The 16,318-nt window shown below is 45.4% G+C and overlaps 1 protein-coding gene and 1 pseudogene across 1 annotated transcript in view; both read left to right on the top strand.

Annotated features, from left to right (window-relative positions):
* LOC144930532 (uncharacterized) overlaps window positions 1-16,318 on the top strand; it is a 256,857-nt pseudogene that overhangs the window by 138,286 nt on the left and 102,253 nt on the right.
* Window positions 14,996-16,318, top strand: part of OTOP1 (otopetrin 1) — a 35,984-nt gene continuing 34,661 nt past the window's right edge. The window contains exon 1 of the mRNA XM_073340130.1: window positions 14,996-15,419. Within this exon, the coding sequence (XP_073196231.1) occupies window positions 14,996-15,419 (424 nt within the window). The remainder of the gene's footprint in view (window positions 15,420-16,318) is intronic.

The raw sequence follows: 16,318 nt of genomic DNA, 5'->3' as shown, positions 1-16,318 counted from the left end.
GTAAGTACAATATTTATATTCCAATAGATTTATTTTATAATTATATGGTAAAAATGAGAAAGTAAGCAATTTTTCAATAATAGTGTGCTGTGACCCTTTTGTATTTTTATGTCTGATTTTGTAAGCAAGTAGTTTTTAAGTGAGGCGAAACTTGGGATACACAAGACAAATCAGAGTCATGAAAGGGGTATAGTAGTCTGGAAAGGTTGAGAACCATTCCCTTAGACATAGTCTGGGGATCCCCAGAGGTCCGCAGACCTCAGGTTGAAAACTACTGGTTTAAAACAAGGTTTTCTGACTGCTGATTTAAATCATGATTAAAATCCCTGATTAAATGAGCAGTTCACACTGCTAAAATAATATAGAAAATATTATATGGAAGACTAGTGGACAGCGTCTATGGTATTTAGGTATGTCAATGCCCTAGAAATACTTAAATGGTAGGTAAGATAAGAATATTGTAACAGGCTTGCTATTTAATGGGAACCCCCTAATGGCCAGAGATGCCTCTTCAGTATCCACCCTGTGTGCCCTCCTCAGGCCCTTTAGAAACTCCCTGCAGTCTCTCAGGCCTATCACTTACCACCGCTTGGGGCTAGCTTAATGGCTAAACACTGCTCAAAATAGCATTCAGTGTCCCAAAAAACTAAAGTGCATCACAGCCACGCAAAAGTTCATACTCATCTCTGGCTTTTCTGCCACACACACAGCTCTTATTCTTCCCACACAGAGCTACAGCTCCCATCCTTCCTAGTAAGAGCTTAGCCTACAGGATCTGGCTTGCTTTTCCCTGTCAGCCACTGCCCTCTTCTTTCTGAGTGGGTAGGCAGCCTATATACTGCTCTCCTTCAGAGAGCTTCCCACCAATTGGTTGAGGGAGAGGGGAGCCCTGCCCCCACTCTAAGCTACAGGGCTCCTGGTCCCAGGCCCTTAAAGGCACAATGTTGGATGGGCAAAACCAGGACTACTAATTCTGCAGGACTTCTTCCTCTCTTACTTCAACAAGACCATTTCTGGGGCCTTTGTTTATTCCAGCGTTCCTGGAAAGAGGCCTTTTGGTCCCCTCTAGTCTTAAAGGGCCAGTATTCCCTGTTAGAAATATATAGAAAATAATTCTTCAACCAGGTAGAGTTATTTTTCTAAAGTATTTATCCTGCAGAAACGACTTATATAAAATCATCTCCATAGTTGTTTAAAAGTCAGGTTAAATTAAATAAAATTAGTGATGACTTAGCCCTTCCTGAAGTTCATAAACTGACAGATATAGCTTTGCACTGAGAATGAAAAATCAAGGAAGTTGTAACTGTCTCTTGTCTAACTTTACCATTTGTTGATTACACTGTTTTTGAAGGTTGCACAATCTCCTATGGCTCAACTCTTCAATTTTGTACATTTGCCAACTCTCATGATTTTGTCATGATGTTATACCAATAAAAACAAAAACCAGCAGGATCTTATTAAAGGGAAAAAGGCAAAATACCACATTTATTGTGAATACAGAAAGAATCATAGTAAGCAGTTAGTTATAGCTATAACATTCCATTCAATCTCATATTTATTCACACATTCATTCATACACACACACACACACACACATACACACCCACACACACAGGTTCTGCAAGGTTGTTATCATAGTTACCAGCCTCAGAGATGCTCATGCCAAGCCACTGGCCAGGTGGCCTGGACAAGAGGAGGGAGCAGGGCCTTGTCAGATGCTCATCTGATGCTCCTGGAAGTTGGTTTGCAGAATCAGACCCCAAAGTTCTCACTTTCCAGAGTCCATTTTTATAGGAATTTCTTCCTATGCCAGTCTATGGGAATTGCTTCATCATGCTGTTGCTGAATCAATCAGCAGATAGCACATTCCTGACGACTCCGTGCTGCCAGATGTTATCTTGTTCTTTAGTTCTCCCATTCTTGAAGCTGTTGGGTAGATTCCAGTCTGCCCTCCGGGGGTCCTCTGGTTATTTCCACTTGACGCCTTAGAATCATAGAATCATAGAATATCAGGGTTGGAAGGAACCCCAGAAGGTCATCTAGTCCAACCCCCTGCTCGAAGCAGGACCAATTCCCAGTTAAATCATCCCAGCCAGGGCTTTGTCAAGCCTGACCTTAAAAACCTCTAAGGAAGGAGATTCTACCACCTCCCTAGGTAACGCATTCCAGTGTTTCACCACCCTCTTAGTGAAAAAGTTTTTCCTAATATCCAATCTAAACCTCCCCCACTGCAACTTGAGACCATTACTCCTCGTTCTGTCATCTGCTACCATTGAGAACAGTCTAGAGCCATCCTCTTTGGAACCCCCTTTCAGGTAGCTGAAAGCAGCTATCAAATCCCCCCTCATTCTTCTCTTCTGCAAGCTAAACAATCCCAGCTCCCTCAGCCTCTCCTCATAAGTCATATGTTCCAGACCCCTAATCATTTTTGTTGCCCTTCGATGGACTCTCTCCAATTTATGCACATCCTTCTTGTAGTGTGGGGCCCAAAACTGGACACAGTACTCCAGATGAGGCCTCACCAATGTCGAATAGAGGGGAACGATCACGTCCCTCGATCTGCTCGCTATGCCCCTACTTATACATCCCAAAATGCCATTGGCCTTCTTGGCAACAAGGGCACACTGCTGACTCATATCCAGCTTCTCGTCCACTGTCACCCCTAGGTCCTTTTCGCAGAACTGCTGCCTAGCCATTCGGTCCCTAGTCTGTAGCTGTGCATTGGGTTCTTCCGTCCTAAGTGCAGGACCCTGCACTTATCCTTATTGAACCTCATCAGATTTCTTTTGGCCCAATCCTCCAATTTGTCTAGGTCTTTCTGTATCCTATCCCTCCCCTCCAGCATATCTACCACTCCTCCCAGTTTAGTATCATCCACAAATTTGCTGAGAGTGCAATCCACATCATCCTCCAGATCATTTATGAAGATATTGAACAAAACCGGCCTGAGGACCAACCCTTGGGGCACTCCACTTGATACCGGCTGCCAACTAGACATGGAGCCATTGATCACTACCCGTTGAGCCCGACAATCTAGCCAGCTTTCTACCCACCTTATAGTGCATTCATCCAGCCCATACTTCCTTAACTTGCTGACAAGAATACTGTCAAGAATACTTGCTGACAAGAATACTTCTTCAGCCGATGGACACTAGATTCTTAGGCTGGCACCTCCCTGATCATTCAGTTATTATCCACACCAAGCATCCATCCACATACATCCTCTATTTCTATTTTAATCACAATTGTTAATACAACAAAAGGGCGGGGAGTCTCTGGGTGCTGTTTCTGTTGTTACAGAGTATTGCTTTGAGTCTCTCTCTGTGTGAATTGTTTTGAGAACAGACTCTGTTTTAGAATGTACTAACACAATTAGCAGCTTGCAAGTTTCACACATAGAGGGAAAGAAACAGTACCAAAAAACAAGAGACCTCTTAATTAGTAATACCCTGGAATTTAAACTATGGGGAATCAAACTCATTTGTGATTTTAATACAGAACTTTTTTAATATGATCCAACAATGATTCTTATGATAATTATTGTTTCCTTAAAGCCTCAGCTCCTGGAGTCAAGTGGATATGTGATGATTTCAGCCTTCATTCTTAAAGAAAAAGTAAGTTTCTAGCCCTGGTGGCTGTGGAGAAAGCTTCACAATGTGACCCAGTGCACCATAAAGGCTCAAAAAGCAGAAGGTAAATAAAAAGAACACCAAATCTACTATTTGTACATAATCTCATGAATTAAAGCCAATCTCATGATTTTTGGTGAGCCTTACTCATGATTTCTGAACATTTGGGGTTGGCAATACTGCATTTGGATTACAGATAAAATAGTTGTTTTCCTGAAATCACAGAGATGGAAAATTGTTGTTTAATTATCAGATTCTTAACACTTTACAAGAGGCTGTCTAGCAATAGTCTATAGCGGACCAGAAAGTAAGGCATAATAACTTAAAATAAGAGAGGGGTGTGCGGTGTGGGAAGTCCTCCTTTGCTGTTATTCATAAGTCACTTAAGAGCCTGTCTACACCAACATTTAGTTCTCAGCAAGCTAGGGTGTGAATCTACCCTGCACTAGCTTGCTGCACACTAAATGTCCTCAGGGATCCTGCTGATGGGCACTAACAGTTCTTCAGTGTTCTTTGATCTACTCCACTTTGAAACAAATTGTCAGAGTATGTCAGTAGGATCTACATGGACATTTAGTGTGTGGCAGGCTACTACAGGGTAGATTTACACTAAGTGATCAAGGAGCCGAGCCCTTAGAGTAGATATTTTGTTACATGAGAACAATGACAGAGAGACCTAAACAATCATATCTTCCGTAAAACATTTGCATCATATTTGCCTGAATAGGTGATTGCACAAAATTCACTCAGTTACTTGCACTTAAATCATGTTTCCATTTTCCTTACCAGTAACACTAATATTAGAAGCCTATGTATATTTCAGAATAATCCCTATTATGTAACCAAAATAGTATTTCATACATTTATGGCACTGGAAAAGAAAAAAACTTTACAAAGTTCTAATCTACATAAGAACATAAGAATGGCCATACTGGGTCAGACCAAAGATCCATCTAGCTCAGTATCCTGTCTTCCGACAGTGGCCAATGCCAGGTGCTATTGGCCATTAATCAGAGTTGAATGTCCGTTATTATGAATATGTCGCTTTCTGTTGTGCTAGTCTTCCAAAATCCTCTCTTGATCAGCCACTTCATTATACTTAACACCATGTCTAATTGGTGTTTTCTCTTACTCACTCTTCATGTCTACCCTCTATTTATCCATTTATACTGTGTTTACATTTAATGCTATTGACCACAGCTGTTCTTCACACATTCCTTCTCTTTGTTTTTTTACATTCTGGTTCAGTTGTTATACTTGACCCATCACAGTGGTATCCAGGTTCTTTTCAAAGCGAAAATTAAAGGTATATATAATCTATGGGGATATTTTGAAGTTAGAAATAGTGCAACAGATTTGATGCTGAGAGAGGTAAAAATATGAAGAATTTTAATAATCAGCAGTCAGTATTTTAATTAGTCACTTGAGGACACTCATAGTGTCTGCTGTCTCTTTTAAGGAGCAATCATGCATCTGCATACCCCCAGGGTGTTTAGATCACAAGATAGTAGTGCTTGTGGTCATGAAAATGAAGCAGGTGCTTTTATTTTTTTTCCACTTGTTTCCAGCTTTAACTGCACCTAGATCTGTCATCTTAATTTGTTGAGACAACACGAGACATTATGGCCACTCAAAAAATAATTAAAGTTAAAAAAAAATTGAATGGCCTAGCTTGGACATTTGAGCTGAATGTTAAATAAAAGAAAAGTATTGTAATGTATTTAAAAGATGCTATGCACAAACCACATGCAGAAAAAACAAGAGGTAAGAATCGCCACACCAAATCAGACCACAGACCAATCTAGTTGGTATTTTGCCTCCAGCTGTGGCCACTATGTGATGTGACAGAAGAAAGAGAGATGCCCAACCCACAATTCACGTAAACCACTTGTGCAATATTTTACACTGGAGTAAATTCCTTCTCCAGTCCTGCAAGCAATTGGTTGATGCTCCAAATTTTGAGATATGAATTTATAATATTCTCTTTACCTTGCACAGCTGTAAATGGTAACAATGATCATAAAGTTATCCAAACACAAACAAAACCTATAAAACACAGGGGAAAGGAAAGAAAATAAGCAATGGATGTTTAAACTCTTTGAGGACTAGATTCTAAAGAAGGCATTGCTATTTTTTGCTCATTCTGGCTATCCCACCTAGTAATAGAACTACTCCCCCATCTAAGTCCGTACAGTGTGTGTCAAAAGGAAGGGAAGAAGCTGATCACAGAAAGCTGCAGTGTAAATGAAAAGGTAAAGAATGATTTCAGGAGAGGCTATTACAAAACAAGGCCCCAAGGATAATTGTTATTTTTTAAACATTCGTCAATGAATTAACATGGATGTCAACAAATATTTCAGATATATTAATCCCAGCAATGTTTCTCTTTTGCCAGAGCAATACAACACATACTGCCAACTGCTCAGTCTTTTCTTACCACTTCATTTTCAGCACCAAGAAGAAACATTTCTAAGTGTATTTCTTGAGTAATGGTTGCTTGTATTTTTCAAACACAGGTGTCATTTAATCAGGGATGTAGCAAATCTTTGATTTATATTCATTTTACATGTAAATATTGCTTTTGAATTCCTCAAATATTGACCCTTCATCAAGTAATGATGCAATGTTCCACCTGATAACCTCTGACGATGTGGGAAATTTCTGTAATATTTCTATGATGTCGGTGTGCCTCAGTTTCCCTCTGCACTTTGCAGTGCTACCCAGTGGGTGCAAAAGAGTTAAGCTGACTTGGAGCAGAGCAGGAGACATGAGGTATTGTGTCACATAACTATCTGAGGTGGAATTAATGGGTTGTTAAAGGACTGGCTGAAACTGACCCATACCAACGTGGAAGATCCACCAAGATAATGGAAACCCCCAAGGATTAAGCAATTGACACTTATCCATGGGAATCTCCAACAGGTGGAACATGTGAACTCAGCATGGGTCAATGGTGGGTTAAGCATACTGCCAGCTGCTCAGTCTTTTCTTACCATTTCATTGTCAGCATCAAGAAGAAACATTTCTAGGTGTATTTCTTGAGTAATGACTGCTTGTATTTTCCAAATACAGGTGTTATTTAATCAGGGATGTAGCAAATCTTTGATTTGTATTCATTTTACATGTAAATATTGCTTCTGAATTCCTCAGATATTGACCCTTCATCAAGTAATGATGCAATGTTCCATCTGGTAACCTCTGACAATGTGGGAAATTTCTGTAATATTTCTATGATGTCTGTGTGCCTCAGTTTCCCTCTGTACTTTGCAATGCTACCCAGTGGGTTCAAAAGAGTTAAGCTGACTTGGGGCAGAGCAGGAGACATGAGGTATTGTGTCACGTAACTATTTGAGGTGGAATTAATGGGTTGTTAAAGGATTGGCTGAAACTGACCCATATCAACATGGAAGATCCACCAAGATAATGGAAGCCCCCAAGAATTGAACAGTTGATACTTATCCATGGGAATCTCCAACAGGTGGAACATGTGAACTCAGCATGGGTCAATGGTGGGTTAAGAGTTGGCTGTTGGAAGATACTCAGCAGCTCTCACCTCAGACTAAGGACAAAGGGTCAGAGACGGAGAGCGAGCCAAGATGACTTTGAGAGCAGCATGGCTCAAGGGCACCCTTTGCCTCACTCTGCTGACCTAAGGACTTTCAGAATCTCTAGGCCATTAATAAATTGTTACCTTGTTTTGAAGAAGCTGCCTGGTGTCACTTCAATACTGAAAGCATTGTACCCTGAAGTACATGTCTCTCCCACATGAGTGTGACTTGGCTGGATTCACTGCAGGGAGCCATGGAGAGACACTGAGATTACTCATGCCTGAAGGCCCAGTATCGGAGTCTTGGAAGCCATGGAACTGCTCCTGTGGGTCCTTGGCCGGAGAACATTAAAGGGGTCTCTCCCAAGGGACAGGTTACAGGCTAGGACATAGACCAGAGCTTGTGGATCTGTGACTTAAGCCACCCATTTGCAAAACAGCATGGGCACATGAGCACAGCATGGCAGCCATGTGTGGTCTTAGTATAAGTGAATGCCAACACACACGAAGCAGTACAAGGATGGTAGGCTATGTACAATCCTTACCATACTGCCAATTCCAGTATTGTACTCCGACTGCCACAGTCATTGGCACACCCAGTGGCAGCTATTGTTGACTGAAAAAAATTGCATGGTACACACCCACAGTTTCCCCACTTTGACTTTGATGTGCATCTCCCTCAGGAACCTGCTCCAAGGAATATTTTGGTACTATTTTGCAAAATAAAAGCTCCTGGTTAAAGTGAAGCCAGCTACAGCACAAGTGTTGCAAAATGAAGAGAAGCGCAGATGCCTATAACAGCCAGGCAGAAGGAACCCATAACATTGTTATTTGTATTAATGTAGCACCTAGGAGCTCCTGGGACAGTGCAGCTGCAGAGCCGCGGCCTGACCCGGTGCTCTGTGCTGTGTGGTGTGGCTGCCTGTCTTGGTGCAGCCCTGCCGCCAGCCACTGGTGCTCCAGGCAGCGCGGTGTGGGGGTGGGGGGTGGGATGGATAGAGGGAAGGGGAGTTCGGGGGGGGTCAGGGGCTGGAGGTGTGGATAGGGGTCGGGGCGGTCAGAGGGCGGGAAACAGGAGGGTTGAATGGGAGTAGGGGTCCTGGGGGGCCATCAGGAAGGAGGGGGGTTGGATGGGGCAGCGGGGGGCAGTTAGGGGTGAGGTGTCTGGGGGCGGTCAGGGAGAAGGGGTGGTTGGATGGGGCAACTCCCCCCTATTAGTCAAATCTCCTATCAGGATGGTCCTACGGGGGTGAAACCCATCCTGATTGGTAGAGGGCAGTGGTAGGAGCTCTTAGAGGGGTCATATGACACACCTTGCTTCCAGTCATGTGTCCGGCTTCACCCTGGAAATAATACCCCCAGGACAGGACTTCCAGTGACAGATGGGCAGGGCTTAAGGGGTCAAGGGGCGGGACTGACATTTGATTGATGGTAGGGCCCTTATACTACTTGCCCAAATCAGTAACTAAGCATTTAAAAAGTCAGGCACCAAGCCTGAAGATTTGACTTGCTATTCCTTAGCTGCAAAAAAATTTCTCCAAAGATGAGTTAACAAGGAAGCAATGTATTTGATTCTGTGAAGGCTATATTTTGGCACCTAATATATATATATATATTTAAATTCTTGATAAAATGTAAGAGTGTTGCAGAATGCAGCAGTAATTTTGATGAAACTAAAAAAATCTGATATCCACTGTGACGTTCCCTTCTGGCGTTATCTGGACCGGTGATCTGCTAGGCCACTCCAATTCTTGGCTCTGGGAGCCAGCCTTACCCTGCTCTGCTGTGAGAACCCCCACTCCTTGACTGTGCACAGCCTCTGGCATGTCAGTTGCTCACAGCTACTTGCAAGCAAATGACACGAGCCAATATCTCCGTTCCCAGAAACAACCCTAGGAACCTCTGTCTTGCAGTGTCCAGTTATGCTCGCTGGGTGTGGCAAGCTTAGATAAATTCATTAATTTAACAAAGAGATTGATATGTACCAGGCTTGTTATTCCAAGGGGAGCCTCTGATACACTTCAAACCAAACTGCTTCAGGTAGAATAAACAAACAGATTTATTAACTATAAATGTAGATGTCATGGTGGGAGTCTTCTACAGACCAACAGACCAGGGGGATGAGGTGTACGAGGCTTTTTTCAGGCAACTAACAGAAGTTACTAGATCACAGGCCCTGGTTCTCATGGGGGACTTCAATCACCCCGATATCTTCAGGGAGAGCATGACAGCAGTGCACAGACAATCCAGGAAGTTTTTGGAAAGTATAGGGGACAATTTCCTGGTGCAAGTGCTGGAGGAACCCACTAGGGGGCAGAGCTGCTCTTGACCTGATGCTCACAAACAGGAAAGAATTAGTAAGGGAAGCAAAAGTGGATGGGAACCTGGGAGGCAGCAACCATGACCTGGTGGAGTTCAGGATCCTGACACAAGGAAGAGATGAGAGCAGCAGAATACGGACCCTGGACTTCAGAAAAGCAGACTTTGACTCCCTCAGGGAACTGATGGGCAGGAACTCCTGGGAGAATAATAACATGAAGGGGAAAGGAGTCCAGGAGAGCTGGCTGTATTTTAAAGAATCCTTATTGAGGATGCAGGAACAAACCATCCCGATGCGTAGAAAGAATAGTAAATATGGCAGGCGACCAGCTTGGCTTAACAGTGAAATCCTTGCTGATCTTAAACACAAAAAAGAAGCTTACAAGAAGTGGAAGATTGGACAAATGACCAGGGAGGAGTATAAAAATATTGCTCAGGCATGCAGGAGTGAAATCAGGAAGGCCAAATCACAGTTGGTGTTGCAGCTAGCAAGAGATGTTAAGAGTAACAAGAAGGGTTTCTTCAGGTATGTTAGCAACAAGAAGAAGGTCTAGGAAAGTGTGGGCCCCTTACTGCATGGAGGAGGCAACCTAGTGACAGAGGATGTGGAAAAAGCTAATGTATTCAATGCTTTTTTTGCTTCTGTCTTCATGAACAAGGTCAGCTCCCAGACTACTGCATTGGGCAGCACAGTATGGGGAAGAGGTGACCAGCCTTCTGTGGAGAAAGAAGTGGTTCAGGACTATTTAGAAAACCTGGATGAGCACAAGTCCATGGGGCTAGATGCGCTGCATCCGAGGGTTCTAAATGAATTGGCGGATGTGATTGCAGAGCCATTGGCCATTATCTTTGAAAACTCATGGCGATTGGGGAAGGTCCCAGATGACTGGAAAAAGGCTAATATAGTGCCCATCTTTAAAAAGGGGAAGAAGAAGGATCTGGGGAACTACAGGCCGGTCAGCCTCACCTCAGTCCTTGGAAAAATCGTGGAGCATGTCCTCCAGGAAACAATTCTGAAGCACTTAGAGGAGAGGAAAGTGATCAGGAACAGTCAGCATGGATTCACCAAGAGCAGGTCATGCCTGACGAACCTAATTGCCTTCTATGACGAGATATTTGGCTCTGTGGATGAGAGGAAAGCGGTGGACATCTTATTCCTTGACTTTAGCAAAGCTTTTGACACGGTCTCCCACAGTATTCTTGCCAGCAAGTTAAAGAAGTATGGGCTGGATGAATGGACTATAAGGTGGATAGAAAGCTTGCTAGATCATCGGGCTCAACAGGTAGTGATCAATGGCTCCATGTCTAGTTGGCAGCTGGTATCAAGCAGAATACCCAAGGGTCGGTCCTGGGGTCGGTTTTGTTCATTATCTTCATTAATAATCTGGAGGATGGCGTGGATTGCACCCTCAGCAAATTTGCAGATGACACCAAACTGGGAGGAGTGGTAGATATGCTGGAGGGTAGGGATAGCATACAGAGGAATCTAGACAAATTAGAGGACTGGTCCAAAAGAAATCTGATGAGGTTCAAGAAGGACAAGTGCAGAGTCCTGCACTTAGGGCGGAAGAATCCCATGCACTGCTACAGACTAGGGGCTGAGTGGCTAGGCAGCAGTTCTGCAGAAAAGGACCTAGGGGTTACAGTGGACAAGAAGCTGGATATGAGTCAACAATGTGCCCTTGTTGCCAAGATGGCTAATTGCATTTTGGGCTGTATAAGCAGGAGCATTACCAGCAGATCGAGGGATGTGATTGTTTCCCTCTATTCGGCATTGGTGAGGCCTCATCTGGAGTACTGTGTCCAGTTTTGGGCCCCACACTACAAGAAAGATGTGGAAAAACTGGAAAGAGTCCAGCGGAGGGCAACAAATTAGGGGGCTGAAGCACATGGTTTATGAGGAGAGGCTGAGGGAACTGGGATTATTTAGTCTGCAGAGGAGAAGAATGAGGGGGGATTTGATAGCTGCTTTCAATTACCTGAAAGGGGGTTCCAAAGAGGATGGATCTAGACTGTTCTCAGTGGTAGCAGATGACAGAACAAGGAGTGCTATAGTTGCAGTGGGGGAGATTTAGGTTGGATATTAGGAAAAACTTTTTCACTAGGAGGGTGGTGAAGCATTGGAATGCATTACCTGGGGAGATTGTAGAATCTCTTTTCTTAGAGGTTTTTAAGGTCAGGCTTGATAGAGCCCTGGCTGGGATGATTTAGTTGGGGATTGGACCTGCTTTGAGCAGGGGGTTGGACTAGATGACCTCCTGAGGTCCCGTCCAACCCTGATATTCTATGATTTTAAGTGATTATGAGTCAAAGTATAACAAGTCAGATTTGGTCAAATGAAATAAAAGCAAAATGCATTCTAAGCTGATCTTAACACTTTCAGTGTCTTTAAAAACTTAGATGCTTCTCACCACAGACTGGCTGATTGCTTTTCAGTCAGGCTCTCCCCTTTGATAAGAGCTTCAGTTGCTTGGTGGTGGTGGTGGTGTCTGTAGATGTAAGAGGAAGAGAAAGAGCATGGCAAAATGTCTCTCCCTTTTATCATGTCCTTTCTTTCCTCTTGGCTTTGCTCCCCTCCCCTTTTAGAGTCAGGTGAACATTACCTCATCACAGTCTCAAACTGACCAAAGGAAGGGGGTGACTTGCTCAAGGGTCTAACAGATTATTTTGTTGCTGCCTAAGCCAGTGTCCATAGTTCCTGTGAGGCTGGGCTGGGTTTGTCCCAACCATGCCCTGATGAGGTGTGAACTGCCTCTCTGTTCTTGGAGAGTTTTGTTCATGGGCTTGCTTTAAGCCATGAGGATACATTTTCAGCCTCATAATTATATACATGAAATTATGACTTATAACGTTACTGTAACAATTACTATAACATCACTATAATAGCCATGCTCAGTGCATTATGAGCCTTCCAAAGACACCCAACATGACAAACTTGGCATTGGATACCACACAGTCATTTTATAAAGATGAACATGGGGGTGTAGGGTGTTCCCCTGAGGTACAGAGCATCACATCCACTTTCTGGCTCTGGCTGTTAAGGTGGTGGATTTGGAGGATTTTACTGCATGTGATTCAATGAGACATTTATAGGCTCGCTCATGCAAATTGTGTCCCTATATCTTTCATGCTAAGCAAATAAAATGTGTGTTTGTATGTCACAAAGAGTGTGGGTGAGCTACAGTTTGCTTCTGGGGGGTGGTGGTGGGAGTAGGTATAGAGTGATGAAAGTGTGACATTATTTTTTTAGAATACCCCCCCCTGTCTTTTCCAGTCTACCCTAACTGGAAAAAACTGCATCTGTTTTTTTAAATGGAAATTATTTAGCAAGGGTGGGCAATTTCAGCCCAAATAAAGGGTGTTTTTAAATCTATCTTTTATTTATTTACTTATTTACTTATTTATTTATGTCTTGTATAAGCAAAAATAGGAGGTTATAACTAAACCTGTTTTGAAACCCTGAGTTTGGCATTCTCTACCAAGCAAACATTATAATACCACATATGTAACCATTTCACTGAAGGATCTCAGAGTACTTTACAAATGTTAATTAGTCAAGCACCACAACACTCCTGTTATTAAGGTACAGATGGTTCAGTGACCAGTTCTGCAGTGCCCTTGGTTGTCCTGTCTTTAACGGAAACTGAGGGAGTCTCAGCATTTCCCAGCTGCTCAGCACATTATAGGATCAGGCTATACAGTATGTGACTTGCCTATGTCACACAGCAATGCCTAGAAGTCGTGACTCTTAGCTCCTTACTAGATTGTACTCCCTTGGGTAACAGAGATGCTGCTTGAAAAGAAAAGTGTTTTATAGCCAGATGAAGTAATACCTGCCAAAATAAGATGAGAGGGAATGAAAGTCCCAGATCATGGCAATTACCACATTTCCACCTGAGTGAGATGGAATTGAATTACCTGTTATTAATTCCCCCCTCCGGATCCCAGACTCCATATGCCTTTCAGGAATCTGTCTAGGAAACACTGACATTCTATCTCTCTCTCTTGATACCACGTGGCTTAGCTCTTTGTCATTATTTGTGGATCCCTTCCACAAAGCTCCCCTGGGAAAGATAAATTAGCTAATGGATTTTTCTGCGCTGATTATTCTCTCTCTTCCTTTTCCCTTTCCTCAAAGCACATCACACCTCTCCACTTCATGTCAGGCGCCCCTACTCTAGGCACCCACAAACCGCCCACCTCAGTCCCACACCTCCGCTACAGACTCCCCACCCAAACACCGAGAAACAATCCACTCTCGCCCGCTTTCAGCACTGACAAACCACCCCTTCTTCAGGCCCCTGCACGGGGGAACCCCTTCACCTCTCTTACCCATCCCCTCCACAGTTAACACCTCCCACTCCTACCAGCACGCTCCACACACCCTGCTCCTACAGCTCCACCGCACAGCCCGGGCCCCGACACGCTGACAACCCGCCCGCACTCGAATCCCCGCACCTCTCCATTACACACCCCGACAAGGAAACCGCTCCAGCCACCGCTTGCGTCCTTCGCCCCTCCCGTCCCACCGCTACCGCTACACTACCCGGCTCCCCACCGCCAAACACCCTGCCCCTCTCTTCCAGCCCCGACACACAGCTCAGCCCTCCACCCTAACAGGCGCGCCCCACTCCCCGACGCCCCGCTTCAGCGGCCCGACGTGCAGCCTTCTCCAGCTGCCTTGCAGGCCCTCCGAAATCAGCCCCCTCCGTGTGCATCGCCCGACGTCCCTCACCCGTCTCACCCCTGCTGAGGCGCGGCACACAGACCCGCCATACCCACCTCCTCCCACACACTCCTCCGACAGGCGCACCCCACCCCACAGCCCGCTCCCCGCTCCCGCACCGGATACCTAGACCCCCCCGCCCCTGCTCGCGGCGCTCGCACCCGGGGCAGGGACAGAAGGAGGGAACGGGGCCCAGGGGCTGGCTGACGCTCGTGAGCTGCCCAGGGGTCACTACCACCCCCCCCAGGGCGGTGGGCGGCTGACATCCAATCCCCTCCCGCGCCAGCCCGGCGGCAGTGCCAGCGGGACCTGCCCCAGCCGCGCCGGCCGGCCGGCTCTATAAGAACCCGGCTCGGGTTCCCTGCGCTGCGAAGGCGAGGGAGCGAGAGCCGGGCGAGGGAGGCGCGTTGCTGCTTGAGCACGCAGCCCCTGCAAACCCGCGGGGAAGGAGGGAGGAACTTTGAGGCCACTGAGCCCAGCCCAGCCCGGCAGGGAGCAGGGAGGTGACCCGGGCAGGAGAAGGGACAGGCAGGGGGAGGAAGGGAAGGAGGCAGCAGGCTGGCAGTGGAGCTGAGCGGTCTCTGTGAGCGCTAACAGAGGCGGCGAAGTGACCCTGCTCGCTGCCCCCCCCCCCGCCTCCTCACTGTTACACAGCGAGTGGGGGGTCCCTGCTGCGGGGCCTTGTCTGTCACCCCCCGTTTCTTCCCCACCCGAGTCCCGCTGAGGAGCTCGGCCACCCCCAGCCGGTCTCAGGGCGCTTGGCGGGTGGCCGCGATGGTGGAAGATAATGCAGACACCACCTCCACCTCTGCGGGGAAGAAGAGCCGCGAGGGGTGCCCGGACCAGCCGCAGCCTTACCCAAGCAGCCGGCAGCCGGAGGAGTGGGAGATGGAGAAGTCGGCGCAGGGGCCCCCAGGGCAGCCTGGAGGCAGCCGCTTGGTGGGAAGCAGCTGCCCGCAGAAAAACGCTGAGATCCTGAGCAGCCAGTACGGCATCAACTTGTTCCTAGCCGGGCTGCTGCTCATGTTCGCCTGGGCTGTGCATGCCGTGGGCATCAGCAAGCAGGAGCTGCTCTCCTATCTCATCACCATCATGCTCATCCAGCTGCTCTGGATGCTGTGGTACATCTTCAGGAGCTACACGCAGAGGACGCTGATCCAAGAGAAAGACACCCACGCAGGAGCCCGCTGGTTAAAGTGTAAGTCGCGAGTCCCACTTCCATTTACTGGCAGAGCCAAGTCTGCGCTTTGGTTTCCCCTGCGAGGATGCCAAAAAAAACCCCACAACCTCCCAGGGGGCTCAGCGCGTTTTAGGGTCAAATCTATGGTCTGTGCACTTGCCCTACCCTTGGCCGTATAGTAGTGAAGGTTCCTATACTCAAGCAGAATGGAAATTTCTAGTGGATTCATTCCATGCAACCTGCAACTTCAGTCAGATTACTATGAAAAGAGAAATTTCACTCCCAGAGGGTTCCTCTGAAATCCCCTAATGTCTACCTTTCCTACCAGAGTCCGACATATGCTTGACACCAGTATATTTGAAGCTCCTTTTTATTTTGTTATTCTTCTGTTGTTCATAATGATAATTTTCTTATTTTCTGTACAAAAACAATAAAAACCAACCAAACAAAAATTAAAATCAACTACATAGTTATATCTAGATATATATAGTTATATCTAGATATACATAGTTATATCTAGATATAAAAATAGATGTAGATATAGATTATATGGATACCAATCACAGAGATGAACAAACTACAGATTGAACCCCGCCTCATGCACACTCCCTACTTACTTAAAACCTAGATAACCAGGATGGTGGGCACATTTAAAATAGGATAGTTAGGTTAGATCAGGCAATTGTGTAGGTGTGAGTCTATTTGTCTAGAGGAATTTGGGACTTGGGAAGTGAACTCTTTTCAAGCAATGCAATATTATTTATTTTATTGCAGAATGCATCACAGGTGTCAAAGCTTGTCTATACAAACAAACTGTTATTATTACCCGTGTTACCTGTAGGAAAGGGATAGATAAGAGAGTTCATATCATAATGCCACTCTATAAATCCATGGTACATCCACACCTTGAATACTGC

Source organism: Lepidochelys kempii, chromosome 4 (genome assembly GCF_965140285.1).
Source record: "Lepidochelys kempii isolate rLepKem1 chromosome 4, rLepKem1.hap1, whole genome shotgun sequence".
NCBI classification, from domain to species: domain Eukaryota; kingdom Metazoa; phylum Chordata; order Testudines; family Cheloniidae; genus Lepidochelys; species Lepidochelys kempii.
Note: the sequence above shows the minus strand (reverse complement) of the source record. Positions and strands in the feature narration are given on the sequence as shown.